General features: G+C 31.4%; 1 protein-coding gene across 1 annotated transcript; it reads left to right on the top strand.

Annotated features, from left to right (window-relative positions):
• Positions 1-5,427: 5,427 nt before the first annotated feature.
• LOC101504858 (subtilisin-like protease SBT2.2) lies at positions 5,428-12,803 on the top strand. Its single transcript, XM_004488146.4, has 10 exons — positions 5,428-6,036; positions 6,512-6,671; positions 7,029-7,426; positions 7,807-7,902; positions 8,698-8,770; positions 8,933-9,215; positions 9,923-10,254; positions 10,705-10,975; positions 11,238-11,519; positions 12,157-12,803. The coding sequence occupies exons 1-10, from the start codon at positions 5,810-5,812 to the stop codon at positions 12,591-12,593; spliced, it is 2,559 nt and encodes an 852-aa protein (XP_004488203.1). The 5' UTR covers positions 5,428-5,809; the 3' UTR covers positions 12,594-12,803.
• The last annotated feature ends 1,108 nt before the right edge of the window (positions 12,804-13,911 follow it).

Genomic DNA, 13,911 nt, shown 5'->3' with positions numbered 1-13,911 from the left:
CCTCATTGTAACGGAGAACTAGATTAAGCAACTAGATGTACTATGAACTAGTATAAAAACTATTGTGTATTTTTTTTCCTTTGTCTCTTTACTTTAAACACTCTTTATATCTTTTCTTCAAATGAATTTAATCAAGTGTTTAATCAAAATGAAAGAAAATATTTTAATAAAGAATTCAACAATTTTCTTGGAAAAGGATAACACAATTCAAACCTTTTTTTTTTGTGTTTTTCATTACCTTCAACATTGATTTTTCATACTAAAACAATTATTCGTCGTGAAAGGAATAAGATTAATCGCATAATGCTAACTTCAAACAGAAATAGTGTACTGATTAGATTCTAAAATTAGAGGATTTGAGATACCTCAAAAGCCTTTTTTGCACTAAAGAACAAGTTACTCTTGCTTTTACCTCAGCTAACCCTTCATTCTAGACTATTGAGCAATCTCGGGGTACTAATGGGTTTTGTTTCTAAGCATGAGGCTTATCAAGTTCATATTAGTGATGAAGTCTTCATCTTTGTTAAAAATACTTTTGAAAGAGGCTACATGGAACCCCAATATGCACACTCCCTAATGGTTCTTATTCCCAAGGTTGAAAGTCATTGATCTTTAAAAGAGTTTAGATCAATTAGTTTTTGCAATGTGTCATGTAAGCTGGTGTATAAAGTTTTTGTCAACAAGCTTAGACCTATGCTCAATGAGATTGTGAGCTTTCTGCATAGTAGCGTCATCCAAGGTAGAGGTATAATGGATAATATTATTCTCTAGGAGTTTATTTATCGCATGTAGTAGTGAATAAGAAAAATGTTATTATTCTCTAGGAGCTTTAGGTTCCCTCCCATTCTTAGTTCTCTAATCATAAGTATCATTTCAACTACCTTTGTATCCTTGATGTGAAATGGAAACTAAATTGAGGCTTTCCATCCTTTTGTGGCCTACGATGAGGGGATCCACCATCACCCTACATGTGTGTCCTTTGTATGGAGAGACTAAGAGATATGGTTGAGGAAAGTGTTTGAAAGGGTAATTGACAAGCATTATAGGTAACTTATAATGGGTTGAAACCTTCACACCTATTCTTTGCGAATGATGTGCTTTTGTTTTCCAAAGATAAACCATCCCAATATCGTTTTATTTCTAAAATTTTTAATAGTTTGTGTTCCTTTTTAGGTCTTAAAGTTATTTTTGAGAAGTCACAAGCCTATACGTCCACTAGTGTCATTCAATCTATGGAGGAGAACCTTGAGATTCTAACTTCAAGGTATTTATTGGATAAATACTTGGGTTTAATATGAGGCATGGGGGAGTTTAGAAGAATGATTTTTTTTGGAAATCCATGATATAATCCTGACTGTATTACTCTTGACAAGGTCGTAGTAACTTCACTTCACTCCCTACGGATAAAATGCAACTTCAATGTTTCCTTTAGTATGCATGTGATATATTACGATACAATTACATGATGTGAATGATTGTGCCATGCACATAGTTAGCATTGGTAATAGTACTAAACTATGTAATGAGGGAGGGTTGTGGGTACAAATGTCACATCTTCAAATCACTACATTATTGGGAAAATTGGTCTTGAGCTTGTTACAATCAAAAAATAAATTATGAGTTAATTTGCTTTCATCCAAGTATTTTGAGAAACGAAATTTATTCTTGGATAAGAAGAAAACTGGTTCACCCACTTGAAATGTCATTCTAAAGACACATAAGGTCCTTGAGGATGGGTTCATATTTAAGATTGGTGATGGTGACATGAATGTTTGGTTCTCACACTTGGATTATTAAAAAAAACCTCTTGTTAATCTAGTTCAAGGTATCTCTCATAGTCCCTTATGTCTTAAAATCAAGGATCTTTGGACTAAAGGGAGGTGCAAACTCACAAAGCCTATACCAACCTTTTCATATAAGATCTCTACCTTGGTTCACATGTTGAACTCTACTTTTGTTTCATCAATTGAGAACGCATGTATTTGCAATGCAAATCTAAATAGAGATTATATAACAAAGAATTATTATCATTGCTTGCAATCCAAACATGATATTGATGACTCTAGACAATCTTAGAATTGGATATGAAGAATTCCCTTTTTTCAGTCAATGTTTTGTTTTTCTTGTGGCAAATTTTTCATAACTCTACTGCTACCAAATATATATTAAGGCAGGGAGGTGAGATTTTATGCCCCACTTGCTTGTGTTGTGAAATAGAGGATGAAACTATTTGCCATTTTCTTTTTAAATGTAACATGTTGTGGATGTTTGGTACAACTATAGATTGTATAATGTTCGTTTCTTGAATCATGTAATGGAAAAGAGTAGTATGGTGAGAAACATGTAGAGTTTAGGGAGTGACTTTGGTAGTATTTCACCTCTATTTAAGAGGAATATTTGGTGTAGTAGGAACTTATTGGTTTTTAAGAGTGTTCGCCTTGTTTCCCTTGTGTTAGTAGCTTCCGTTTTTGCTCAACTAAAGCTTACTCAACGGGCCTTTGGTTTTGCGTCTTCAAGTCCTATCCCACAAATTAAGTTAATTGGTTGGATTAAGGTACAAAGAAATTGAGAGGTATCGTTGGAATCGTCCAATAAGGTATGTTGTTGTAACGTTAGTTGCTTGTGTATTAAAGCGCCATCGATGTAAAGACATTTTCTAATGATATTATATATGTTCTAATGCATAGTGTGTCTATATACATGTTCCATGTGCTGGTGATGAATAAATGTGCACATAATTGTTTATGTATTTGATGTGATTATGTATTCATAAGTGATAAAATATGTGTTATGAATTTTATTGATGGTAAATTGTCATGAGTATGCTCTGGGAAAAAATGTTGAAGAATTATTAGTGTTAAGTATTAAAAGTAGAGTCTTTTAATAGTTGTATTTACATAAAAATTAATGTAAAAGAGTTAGAGTATGCTCATGCGTTTCATAGTAAGTGATTTCATTTGTTGATGTTCCACATGATGGTTTCAAGTGTTGATGATCCACGTTATCCTTACGAGGATTATTGAGTTGTGCTAGTCTCTGAAAGATTGCACCATAGCAAATTGTGCTAGTCTGTGAGAGACTGCACATCGGTAAAAAGTACTAGTATGTAAAAGGTTGTTTATTTATGATTTACGCCCCTCGAGTAGAGTTTGAAATTCCAGAATCATATGCAATGACATATAAATATAGTATTAAAGTGCTTTGTCACACGAATCATGTTTGTTATATAGTGATATATTTATATGCATGTTTGTTTATCACTTGATACCATGACATGTTATGCTTTTGTGCTTTGTATTTTTGTATATATGTTGTTTTTAGATCATGATCCTATACTATTATTGTGGATTAGACTTATGCCCTAGATTCATAGAGTTTTGAATTGTGTGGGATTTTCATAGATGTCGAAGACATCGCAGAATGATAGATTAACGGCCAGAAGCAGTGATCCTTAGTTTTATTTATTATATTCTTCAATACCTAGTCCTCCTCAGTTTTATTTATTATATTCCTTTGGAAATTTTGTAGTTGCAATGGAAACCTTTTATATAAAAAAGTTACTATTTTTTTTGTCAAAGTAAATTGTTCGATTACGAGTAAGTCAGTTATATTGAAATCATTTTATATAATACGAGAATTATTTAATCATCGTTTATAGAAAATAATTTTATAATTAAATATTTTATTCTGATTTTAAATTAAAAGGACAATTATAAAGTTATATTTTACTCTCGTATGCTTTAATTACTTTTTTTTTTTTATGTATTGCATTCTTCTTTTTCGTAAAATATTTAAATTTAGCTTATATACTTCTTTCATGTCCATATGATTGTTGTTTTTTTGTCTAATCTACATATTAAGAAATGACTATAAATAAAAGAAATAATAATTTATCAAATGATACTTATTAATAATTGATGTGTTTCTTTTTCACTATCATAAGTACAAAGTAAAATATAATATAATATTTTAAAATTCGTGTACATGCTATTAATTAGAAAGTAAAATTAATATTAATTAGAAGGTACAATTAATTTTACATTAGAAACTAAAAATAAAATTCATTTTGAGATATTTTTATGCTAATGTTTTCAATTGAGCTTATAGATTTCAAGTGTGACCTAAAGGTCTAATTCTCTAAGAACTAAACCAAAAAATTTCATATACAGTGAAAATTTTATTTTGTACTATTCTAAAGAAATGTTTGATATTTAATTATTAGTTCTTCAACAACCGCATCAAAACTCTAAACAATAACTATTAAAAATTATACTTTAAACAATCTTACATATATATGTTTCAATATTAAAGTTTTAGTTTTAAAAAAATAATATCATAAATCTTCAAACAATAACAGAAAAATATTTTTTGTGCAACGCGTTTCAATGTTAAATTCTTCTAATATTTTTCAAGAAAAATATGATAATTATACAAGACAAAGAAATTTTATAATAGATTTAGCTATCACTATGATAATTATACAAGACAAAGAAATTTTATAATAGATTTAGCTATCACTCTCTTAGACTCTCTTGTTTAATTTTTTTTTTTCACAAAAGAGTATCTTGTTGATAAAGTATTATGAAATTAATCAAAATAAAAACAAAATAAAACATAGAAGAAAGGATGAAAGAAAAGAGAAGAATAAAGTATTACATTATTCTCTTTATAATACAATACGAGTCTTATTTATAGAATATAAAATAAAATTGTTAAATTTTGACTCTTTCCGATCACTATTATAAAAAAATGTTAAATTTTAGTTATTACAAACATGTGAAAGATCACTTTAAACTAGAAGTAAAGATACTAGTCATCCATTATTAGAAGTTCTATATCATACTAAATAATATAGAAGACTAAAAAGAAATCTAACATCCACCAATATATTTTCATACACAATCAAGTTTGTTTGTATTTACTCCCTCTTTTTTACATTATGTATTTCATTTTTGATATTCATTTGTCTGTTAATATGATAAAACAAAAATTATTTTTATTAATATATTTTTATTTACTGTATTTTAAATTATCTAACTACATCACTAACTATATTTAATAAGATTAAGATTATTGAATTAAATGGAACTATTTTTATTGTTGAATTCGAAGCAATTGATTATTTCTTAAAATATTGTGTATATAGTTTAAATGAGAAAAATGAGTATTACTATTTAATAGAAAAGTATGAGGACATTAATTTCAACATCTTAAGAAAGAAAAAGAAAGAAACACAAAGGTAGTTGTCACTTACACATGTCACGGGAAAACTTCAACATACAAAAAAATGACAACCAACGACCTGAAAATGTCCAAAAACGAATAAATCCAAATAAAACGTTCATTTTCTCATTCCACTTTCACACTCATTTTTCTTCACCTTCTTTCATTAATTAAATTAAATTAAACAAATAAATAAAATATTCAAATTCACAAAACCCAATAAGAACAACAACACAGCCCTTTGCTTCCAGATTCTCTAAACTCATTTCCACCTATATTAACACTTCAATCTCTCTCTCTCTCTCTCTCTCTAAGCTCAAAAGATAACAAAAGGGGTTTCTTCTTCATTCACTCACCCATTAAAGTTTCTTGTTTTATCACTGTTTCCCTTCTCTTTCTTCTTCAACTTCAACTCCACCTTCTATCTCTCTCAAACAAACCACATTGCTTCTTTGGGTGTGTTAAAAGTCTTCAACTTGAAATGGAGCATGTGTGTTGCTGAACATTTTTTCTTCTAATTTTCTTCTTCATACTTTCTGGGGTTGCTTTGGATTTAAAAGGGTCTTCTTAATTTCTTGAAACCCTGATGGGGAAAATTCATTTGTCACATTTAATGTTGTTTTGTTTGTCGATGTTTGTTCCTTGTTTGTGCCAACAAGATGATTTGGATAATGTTACTACTTCTGTTTATGTTGTTACTTTGAAACAAGCTCCTACTTCTCATTATTACTATGGTGAATTGACAAGTTTGAATGAAAGTGGCTTCAAACATAATGCTTCTGGAACTGAGAAAACTCAATTTCAGAAACCAAGGTATCATTTTTTTTAACTGTTTTGCTTTTTTTATTTGGGGTTTTTTGGAAAATTATTGCTAATTTTGGAGCTTTTTTTTTTTTTTGGCTTTTTCAACTTGGATTTTGTCTTTACTATTTCTTGCAATTTTTGTTGCATATGATTTGGATGTTTTGTTATTTATTCTTTCAGATCACTGATGTTTAGCTTTTCAATTCTTTGGTTTTTTTTGTACCAAAAATCATTAGGCTTCTTGTAGAAGCTGTGTACTGTTGTTAAGATGATAAGTATTGGTTAAATGATTGCTTATATCATCTATAAATGATATTGTGATGGATTATTTGTTTGTAATGAATCATTATATTTGTTATTTTGTTAATGATATTCTCAATTTTTCAGCACCTTTTTGCATAATCCTTCCTTTACTTTTACCAATTATGAGATTTTTTAGCTTGTTTATGAAATCCATTGTTGTTGTTTTTCTCTCTTATTTTAGATATGGCAATATTACAAAGACAGATAAGAGATATGGCTCTTATGTTACCCGAGTGCACGATTCTTTGTTGAAGAAAGTGTTGAAAGGAGAGAAATATTTGAAGCTCTATAGCTACCATTACCTGATTAATGGATTTGCAGTTCTGGTTACCCAACAACAGGTATGATGTTAATTTTCAGCATCATGATTATGAAGCACCGACATAGACACAAACAACACATCGAAATCTGTAGTAATTTAAGAAAATACAAGTAATTGAATGTAAACACATGTGTCGGTGTTTTGTTGAACAACGACACATGTTAGACACCTGACATGCCTTCAATTTGAAGTGGCACTGCTATAGATCATGATTATGTCCATATTTTGTAAAGACATGCTATAAACATGTTCAGTTTTTTTCTTCTTTTCTTTTCATGATTTGGCTTTAGCACTACTACTTCCATATAATTTTGTTTAATTGACTTCATTAAACATATTCTTGACTTTTGACTTTTGAATTTACTGAAACATGAAGGCAGAGAGACTATCAAGGAGCAGTGAAGTGTCCATTGTGGTTTTGGATTTTTCTGTTAGAACTGCAACTACACATACACCACAGTTTTTAGGTCTGCCGCAGGGAGCATGGTCTCAAGACGGTGGTTTTGAAACTGCTGGAGAAGGAATTGTTATTGGGTTTGTTGACACCGGCATAGATCCAACACACCCTAGTTTCGGCGACAATAAATCTGAACATTCATATCCTGTTCCTGATCATTTTTCTGGTATCTGCGAGGTTACTCGGGATTTTCCGTCTGGCTCTTGCAATAGGAAACTTGTTGGGGCCCGACATTTTGCAGCATCTGCTATAACTAGGGGAATATTTAATATGTCTCAAGACTATGCTTCTCCATTTGATGGAGATGGCCATGGCACGTGAGTTTTTGGCATTTCAAAATGAGTGTTATGTTTGATTCTAGTTGATCATGATTTGTTTTCCCATACCTTCATAAGCTTCATTCTGGTTTTTAAGCTGTCTCTCTTCTACTTCAACATCGATGAATTATGTCTAGTCTCTATTTATCATAATTTTGAGCTCTTTAAGGTGTTTCCTTTTGTTCCTTGGAATAAAACTTTAGGGTTGTTTTGGAACTGCGATGCCTCAGATGATTTTAGTCATCATTTGAAAATGAATTGTCAAACAATTTCCGATCACAACATAAATTAGTTATATGTTTACCTGATGCACACCATAAACTACAATTTGTTGAATTTTCTTCTCCTTAAACTAAATGTCCATTTTGATGATTACACAGGCATACTGCATCTGTTGCAGCAGGAAACCATGGGATTCCGGTGATTGTTGCTGGCCATCACTTCGGGAATGCTAGTGGGATGGCTCCGCGTTCGCAGTAAATAATCTGGAACTATGTCTTAAGTTATTTTAGTTTCGTCTTATTATCGTTACTTTTAACACTTGTAGCAATTTGTTTGATCAACAGTTGTTCGTTATTTTACTTCATCTCATCTTTACCTTTTTTCAAAACCTATCATTATGGATTGTCATAATTATAGGACAAGTCATACAACAACAACAACAACCAAAGCCTTTTTTTCTTATACTTATAGTCAACTTCATGGATCAAACAATACTATACTATCTTGCCATGAATTAAGTCCAGTGAACGATAGACTATTAAAATCTAAATCTTTCTTAAATCGTCTGCTCTGTTAATTTCTGTCTTTTTTTAAATCGTCCGGTCTTTCTCTATGTTAACTATTGGACTATACTTCATTTAGTCTACCCTCTTTACCGTTGCTTCAACGAGTCTTCTCCACCCATGTCAAATCACCTAATATGAGTATCAAATTTTCTATAATGGGAATCATCCCAATTTTTTATTTGATGATCTTGTTCGTGATCTTATATTGTTTTGTGTAAATATTCATCAATCATAACATTCTCCTCTCTGCAACACTGAGTTTGGTCTTCTATTGAGTCTTAACTGCCGTCCAAAAATGTCATCGAATAGCTATAAGAAAATGTTTAACTGAGATAATTTACTTTTAAAAGATTATAGAAAATACTAGAATTGGCGCATCTTTCAGGTTTTCTTATTTTACTAATTACTTCATGTGAGCTTCATCAGTTTCTTATTTATATTTTTGTAAATTTTATGCATATGTTACATTTCAATTTTTTACAGCATTGCCGTGTACAAAGCATTGTACAAGAGCTTTGGAGGATTCGCCGCAGATGTCGTTGCAGCAATTGACCAGGTACATTTTCAGTTAATCTACATGATATTAAATCGAATGAATTATTATAATGTGCAAATACTTTCCTCATATGTTGCATTCACATTCTGTTTTTCTGAAATTGCACTCGGTTTCACTTTTCCTTTTAGGCTAACAATAGAAAGTATGGTTAATTGTTTACAGGCAGCTCAGGATGGGGTTGACATAATAAGCTTATCGATCACTCCAAATAGACGTCCTCCCGGGGTTGCAACTTTCTTCAATCCTATAGACATGGCGTTGCTATCGGCTGTAAAGGCTGGTATTTTCGTAGTTCAAGCCGCTGGAAATACTGGACCGTCACCAATGAGCATGTCTTCCTTCAGTCCATGGATCCTTACTGTTGGTGCGGCCTCTCATGACCGACAATATAGTAACTCCATATTTCTGGGAAATAATGTGACTATAACTGGAGTTGGACTCGCACGTAAGTTTATGTTTCTCTGTTCCTGGTTAACGATATCCAAAATTAATTTTGACAAACTTGTGAGAGGGGGAATGATGGGTATTTTGGATGATTGAATCACCTCTTTTGGTTACAAAGTAGTTGAATTATATTTAATTCTCTTTAAATATAAAATTCAGTGCCAAATCAATATATAGTTAATCCTTTTGGAAACTGAAATTTACAGTATGCAGTAGTTAAATTTGGAAATTGAAATGATTTCTTTTTGTTTCTTTTCCTTTTTAACTCCTGTAACTGTAATTTATAGTATTTTTTTTTTTCTCTTTTGATCCCTGTAAATATGTATAATTTTGGTTTTCTTCCCTACCATGTTACTGCCACCCATTGCACTGATGGTGCTGCAACTCAGTGTTATGTGGCCCCAAAATTTCACATGGCATGTCATGTCAGCATGCCACGTAGCTTTCTGTTTGCCACATCATCTAACTTGGATTGAAAGACGAGGTTAGGGACTAAAGCAGTGAAAATTTTGAATTATAGGGATGAAATTTAAAAAAAATTGGAGGGACTAAAAAAAGAAAGTGACCATATTAAAGGAATCAAAAACATAAATTATCTTATTTTTTATATGCAATTATTATTTATTCCGTAATCAGTATATCTATTTGGACTGATTAATGACCAATTTTGTTATTTTTATTTGTATTTTTTTGTATTATTTTAATCAGCTGGTACAGACCAAAACAAACTTTACAAACTAATTCATGCACACGATGCTTTGAACAACGACACATCGGTTGTTGATGATATGTACGTTGGCGAGTGCCAAGATGCATGCAAGTACAATAAAGATTTGATCCAGGGGAACCTTTTGATCTGCAGCTATTCAATTCGATTTGTTCTGGGAATTTCAACTATCAAACGAGCATCAGAAACAGCCAAGAACCTTAGTGCAGTTGGTGTTGTCTTCTATATGGATCCTTATGTGATTGGTTTTCAGCTTAACCCAGTTGCTATCAAAATGCCTAGCATAATAATTCCATCTACAAATGACTCAAAGGTGCAATCTCCCTTATTGTCCCTCTTATATATGAACAACTATGTACATGAGTTGCATGATACTTTTTTATTTCTTGATAATTTATTTTATAATATATAACTTATCTTTGATGTACTTAATTCATACATGTAAGGATATCTATTTAACATGGTGTTAGAATATAAGATAGTAATATTAGAATATCTTGATATTATGTTTGAGTATCTTAGTTTATTTCGTAAAATCTAGTTCTAATCTTAGAATATATTTGATTATCTTCTAGGATTAGTTTTCATATTCCTTAGTTATTATCATGATGACTTGATACTAAACTAAGATACTCTAATATAATAATAAAGATATATTTTCTTATTTTTAACACATGGATTTGGTCAGTGTGTTAACTTCTCTTTCTCTCTTTCATGCGAGGAATGATCCGCTGACGGTTTTATTTTTGTTTCAACTTGTCAGATTTTAATGCAATACTACAATTCTTCATTGGAAATAGACGCAGTTTCGAAGAAAGTTGTTAAATTTGGGGCTGTTGCCGCAATCTGTGGTGGACTAAAAGCAAACTACAACAACACTGCCCCAAAGGTTATGTATTACTCTGCCCGAGGACCGGATCCAGAGGACAGTCTGCCTCGCCAAGCAGACATTTTGAAACCTAACTTGTTAGCTCCTGGAAATTTTATTTGGGCAGCTTGGAGTTCTCTTGGCACTGACTCAGTTGAATTTCTAGGTATGTAAATTATGTAGCATCGACACTTCTGATAAAAGATGTGTCCGGTGTCCAACACTGGATGCCGACACGACACCGAACACTTCTCATATTCACTACATAAACTTTTTTTATCAGGAAAAACATAGCCATGTTTAAGGAGTTATTTTGGTACCTAACATATTTTAAACATAATAACATTCTTTATAAATAACAGTCTATGATTTTTTTTTTTGTATGTTGATAATATAAAATGTAAATGTTTTATTTGCATTGCCATCAGGAGAGAATTTTGCGATGATGTCTGGCACAAGTATGGCTGCACCACATATTGCAGGTCTTGCTGCGCTTATTAAGCAGAAGTTCCCGAATTTCAGTCCTGCAGCCATTGGTTCTGCACTTTCTACTACTGCTTCTCAGAATGACAAGAGTGGTGGACTGATAATGGCTCAGCGATCGTATGCTTTTCCAGATCTAAGCCAAACTCCGGCTACTCCTTTTGACATGGGAAGTGGTTTTGTGAATGCAACTGCAGCATTGAATCCGGGTTTGGTCTTTGATTCCAGTAAGTCACTCAAGCGTTTCAGTAATTGCATTTCATATGAACATAAGGTTACAATAGAAGAAACTTAAGTCACATAAATTTAATATTTTTTCCTACATGTGTCAAAATCTTGCAAACACATTTCTATTTTGTGATTTGTCCTACAAACATATCTATGCCTTTTACTTCTTTATGTTCTGTTTCCTATAAAACTAATAACAGGAATGTTTCTTCAAAACTAAGGACCCATTTACTTGCATTTCCACTAATAAAATAGATTGAATATTTTTGAAAATTCTGAAAAATGTCAAAACATTGTTTTCAGGTTTTCGGAAATACATTCTCGCTAGTTAGCTTCCATCTTTTTATCACAATTAAAAAAAAATCATCACCAAATTCCAAATGTCATTCCAACGACTGACATTAAAGTAAAAATTGAACATAAACGGACTCCTAAATGTTAGTAAATTTGAAATTGTGAAGTTTATTCTGATTGCCAAATTGTGCAATCATAGAATGAATGAGTTGATAATTTATTCAATTGTAACATTTCTCACATGAAGCTACCCAATTTCTACCTAACTATATAAATGTTATTTATATTGATTGATATGAACGTGTGTATGGAAGTGAATATATATGTTTCTTTCTTTTGTAGGTTATGATGATTACATGTCATTTTTATGCGGCATCAACGGTTCAGCTCCCGTGGTACTAAACTACACTGGCCAAAATTGTTTGCTATATAACACCACTTTAAATGGTCCTGATCTAAACTTACCATCAATAACTCTATCAAAGCTAAACCAATCTAGAATTGTGCAAAGGACAGTTCAAAACATTGCTGCTGGAAATGAAACTTACAGTGTTGGTTGGAGTGCTCCTTTTGGTGTTTCAATGAAAGTAACTCCAACTCACTTTTCCATTGCAAATGGTGAGAAACAATTATTGTCTGTGATCTTGAATGCTACAATTAATAGTTCTGTTGCTAGCTTTGGGAGGATTGGACTTTTTGGTAATCAGGGTCATGTTGTTAACATTCCACTTTCAGTTATATTTAAAATTTCATATAATAACATTACTACTACTAGCTAACTAGTAGGGATTATTGTATTTCTGTGGTTTTTTGGAGTCCTTTAAATGTATTAACTATTTTTTCATTCATTATTATCATGTAAAGGTATTATAGGTTTTGCTTGTATAAAATAGATGTGACCAGTCCTTGGTTTCAGGATTTAGTTTCTCTTGTATTGTAAGCTTGATTATTGAATTCTTGATGTATGGTTTCCACCAAGGTAGCTTACATTTTTTGTGTGTTTGACTAAAATAGGATTATTTTTTCATTTCATAATCTATAAGCTGAGCAATATAGCTTGGAACTGTAAGAAGTAAAGATGAAATACTAATGCAATAGTTCCCAAAGAGTATCAAACCATACTTTTTCCCAAAGAGTTGCAATAATTTCACTTATCAATCACATTTATCATTTAATGTCTAATATTATTTATCACAAGATGAATATTTTAGGACCCATCAAGGTTTCAAACTTCCAATCGACTTAAGTTTAATAAATCGATGGAAGACTATCATATAATAATTAACAGCAACATAGTGTGACACAAGTGGTAGATGTTTGAGTTTTTCAACTATTTGGTGATCACATTTATGCATTTGGAATCTCGGTAACCGCTCAATTAAGACCGAATAGTTCATATTTAAACTAAGTGTTCTAATTTATATAATTAAAATTAAAATCAGTAATATTTAGACTATTTGATCAGACATACACCAATGCACTCGTGAATGTACGTGAACTTTAGAACTGTAAGAATCCAAAATCCAAGTAATTCAATTTTACAATATCGTTATCTACCAACTAAGTTAACAAAAGAATTACAAGTCCTTGAAGGAGGAATTCATAGACAGACTTAAAATTTTAAGAAATTCAAAAGTTCAGTACCTTACTTCTAATGTGAAGTTATATTGCATGCCATGGTATCAAGATTGAAAACATGATTGTTTCTTGGGGTTTTTTGGTAGAAAACTGGCTTAAACTGAGGAATTCCAGATTTGTTTTGATTGGGAAAGAAGGCCATTCATTATCCACATTGTTGAATTGAAGACACATTAAATGATATTTGAAGACTTGTCTTAGACTCTTGAGTTAGTCTAGGGGTTGTTATGTAAACTGCTTAGTCTATTAATTATATCTATTTACTATTATAATTTACTTTAAATATTTTGTTCATTTAATAAATAAAAAACCTATTGATGTACACTTGTCACATAAACACACTACTATAATTTGGAACGCCCTTTTCATATCCTTGTCTAAGTTTAACAACAAGCCTCGTAATAAATGCATAAATTCTAAAGGATCATTCTAGACTCACCTTGCCAACATGACACACTC

Source organism: Cicer arietinum, chromosome 1 (genome assembly GCF_000331145.2).
Source record: "Cicer arietinum cultivar CDC Frontier isolate Library 1 chromosome 1, Cicar.CDCFrontier_v2.0, whole genome shotgun sequence".
In the NCBI taxonomy this organism is placed as follows: Eukaryota; Viridiplantae; Streptophyta; class Magnoliopsida; order Fabales; family Fabaceae; genus Cicer; species Cicer arietinum.
The sequence above is the reverse complement of the archived record's forward strand: the minus strand, read 5'-3'. Positions and strand labels throughout refer to the sequence as shown.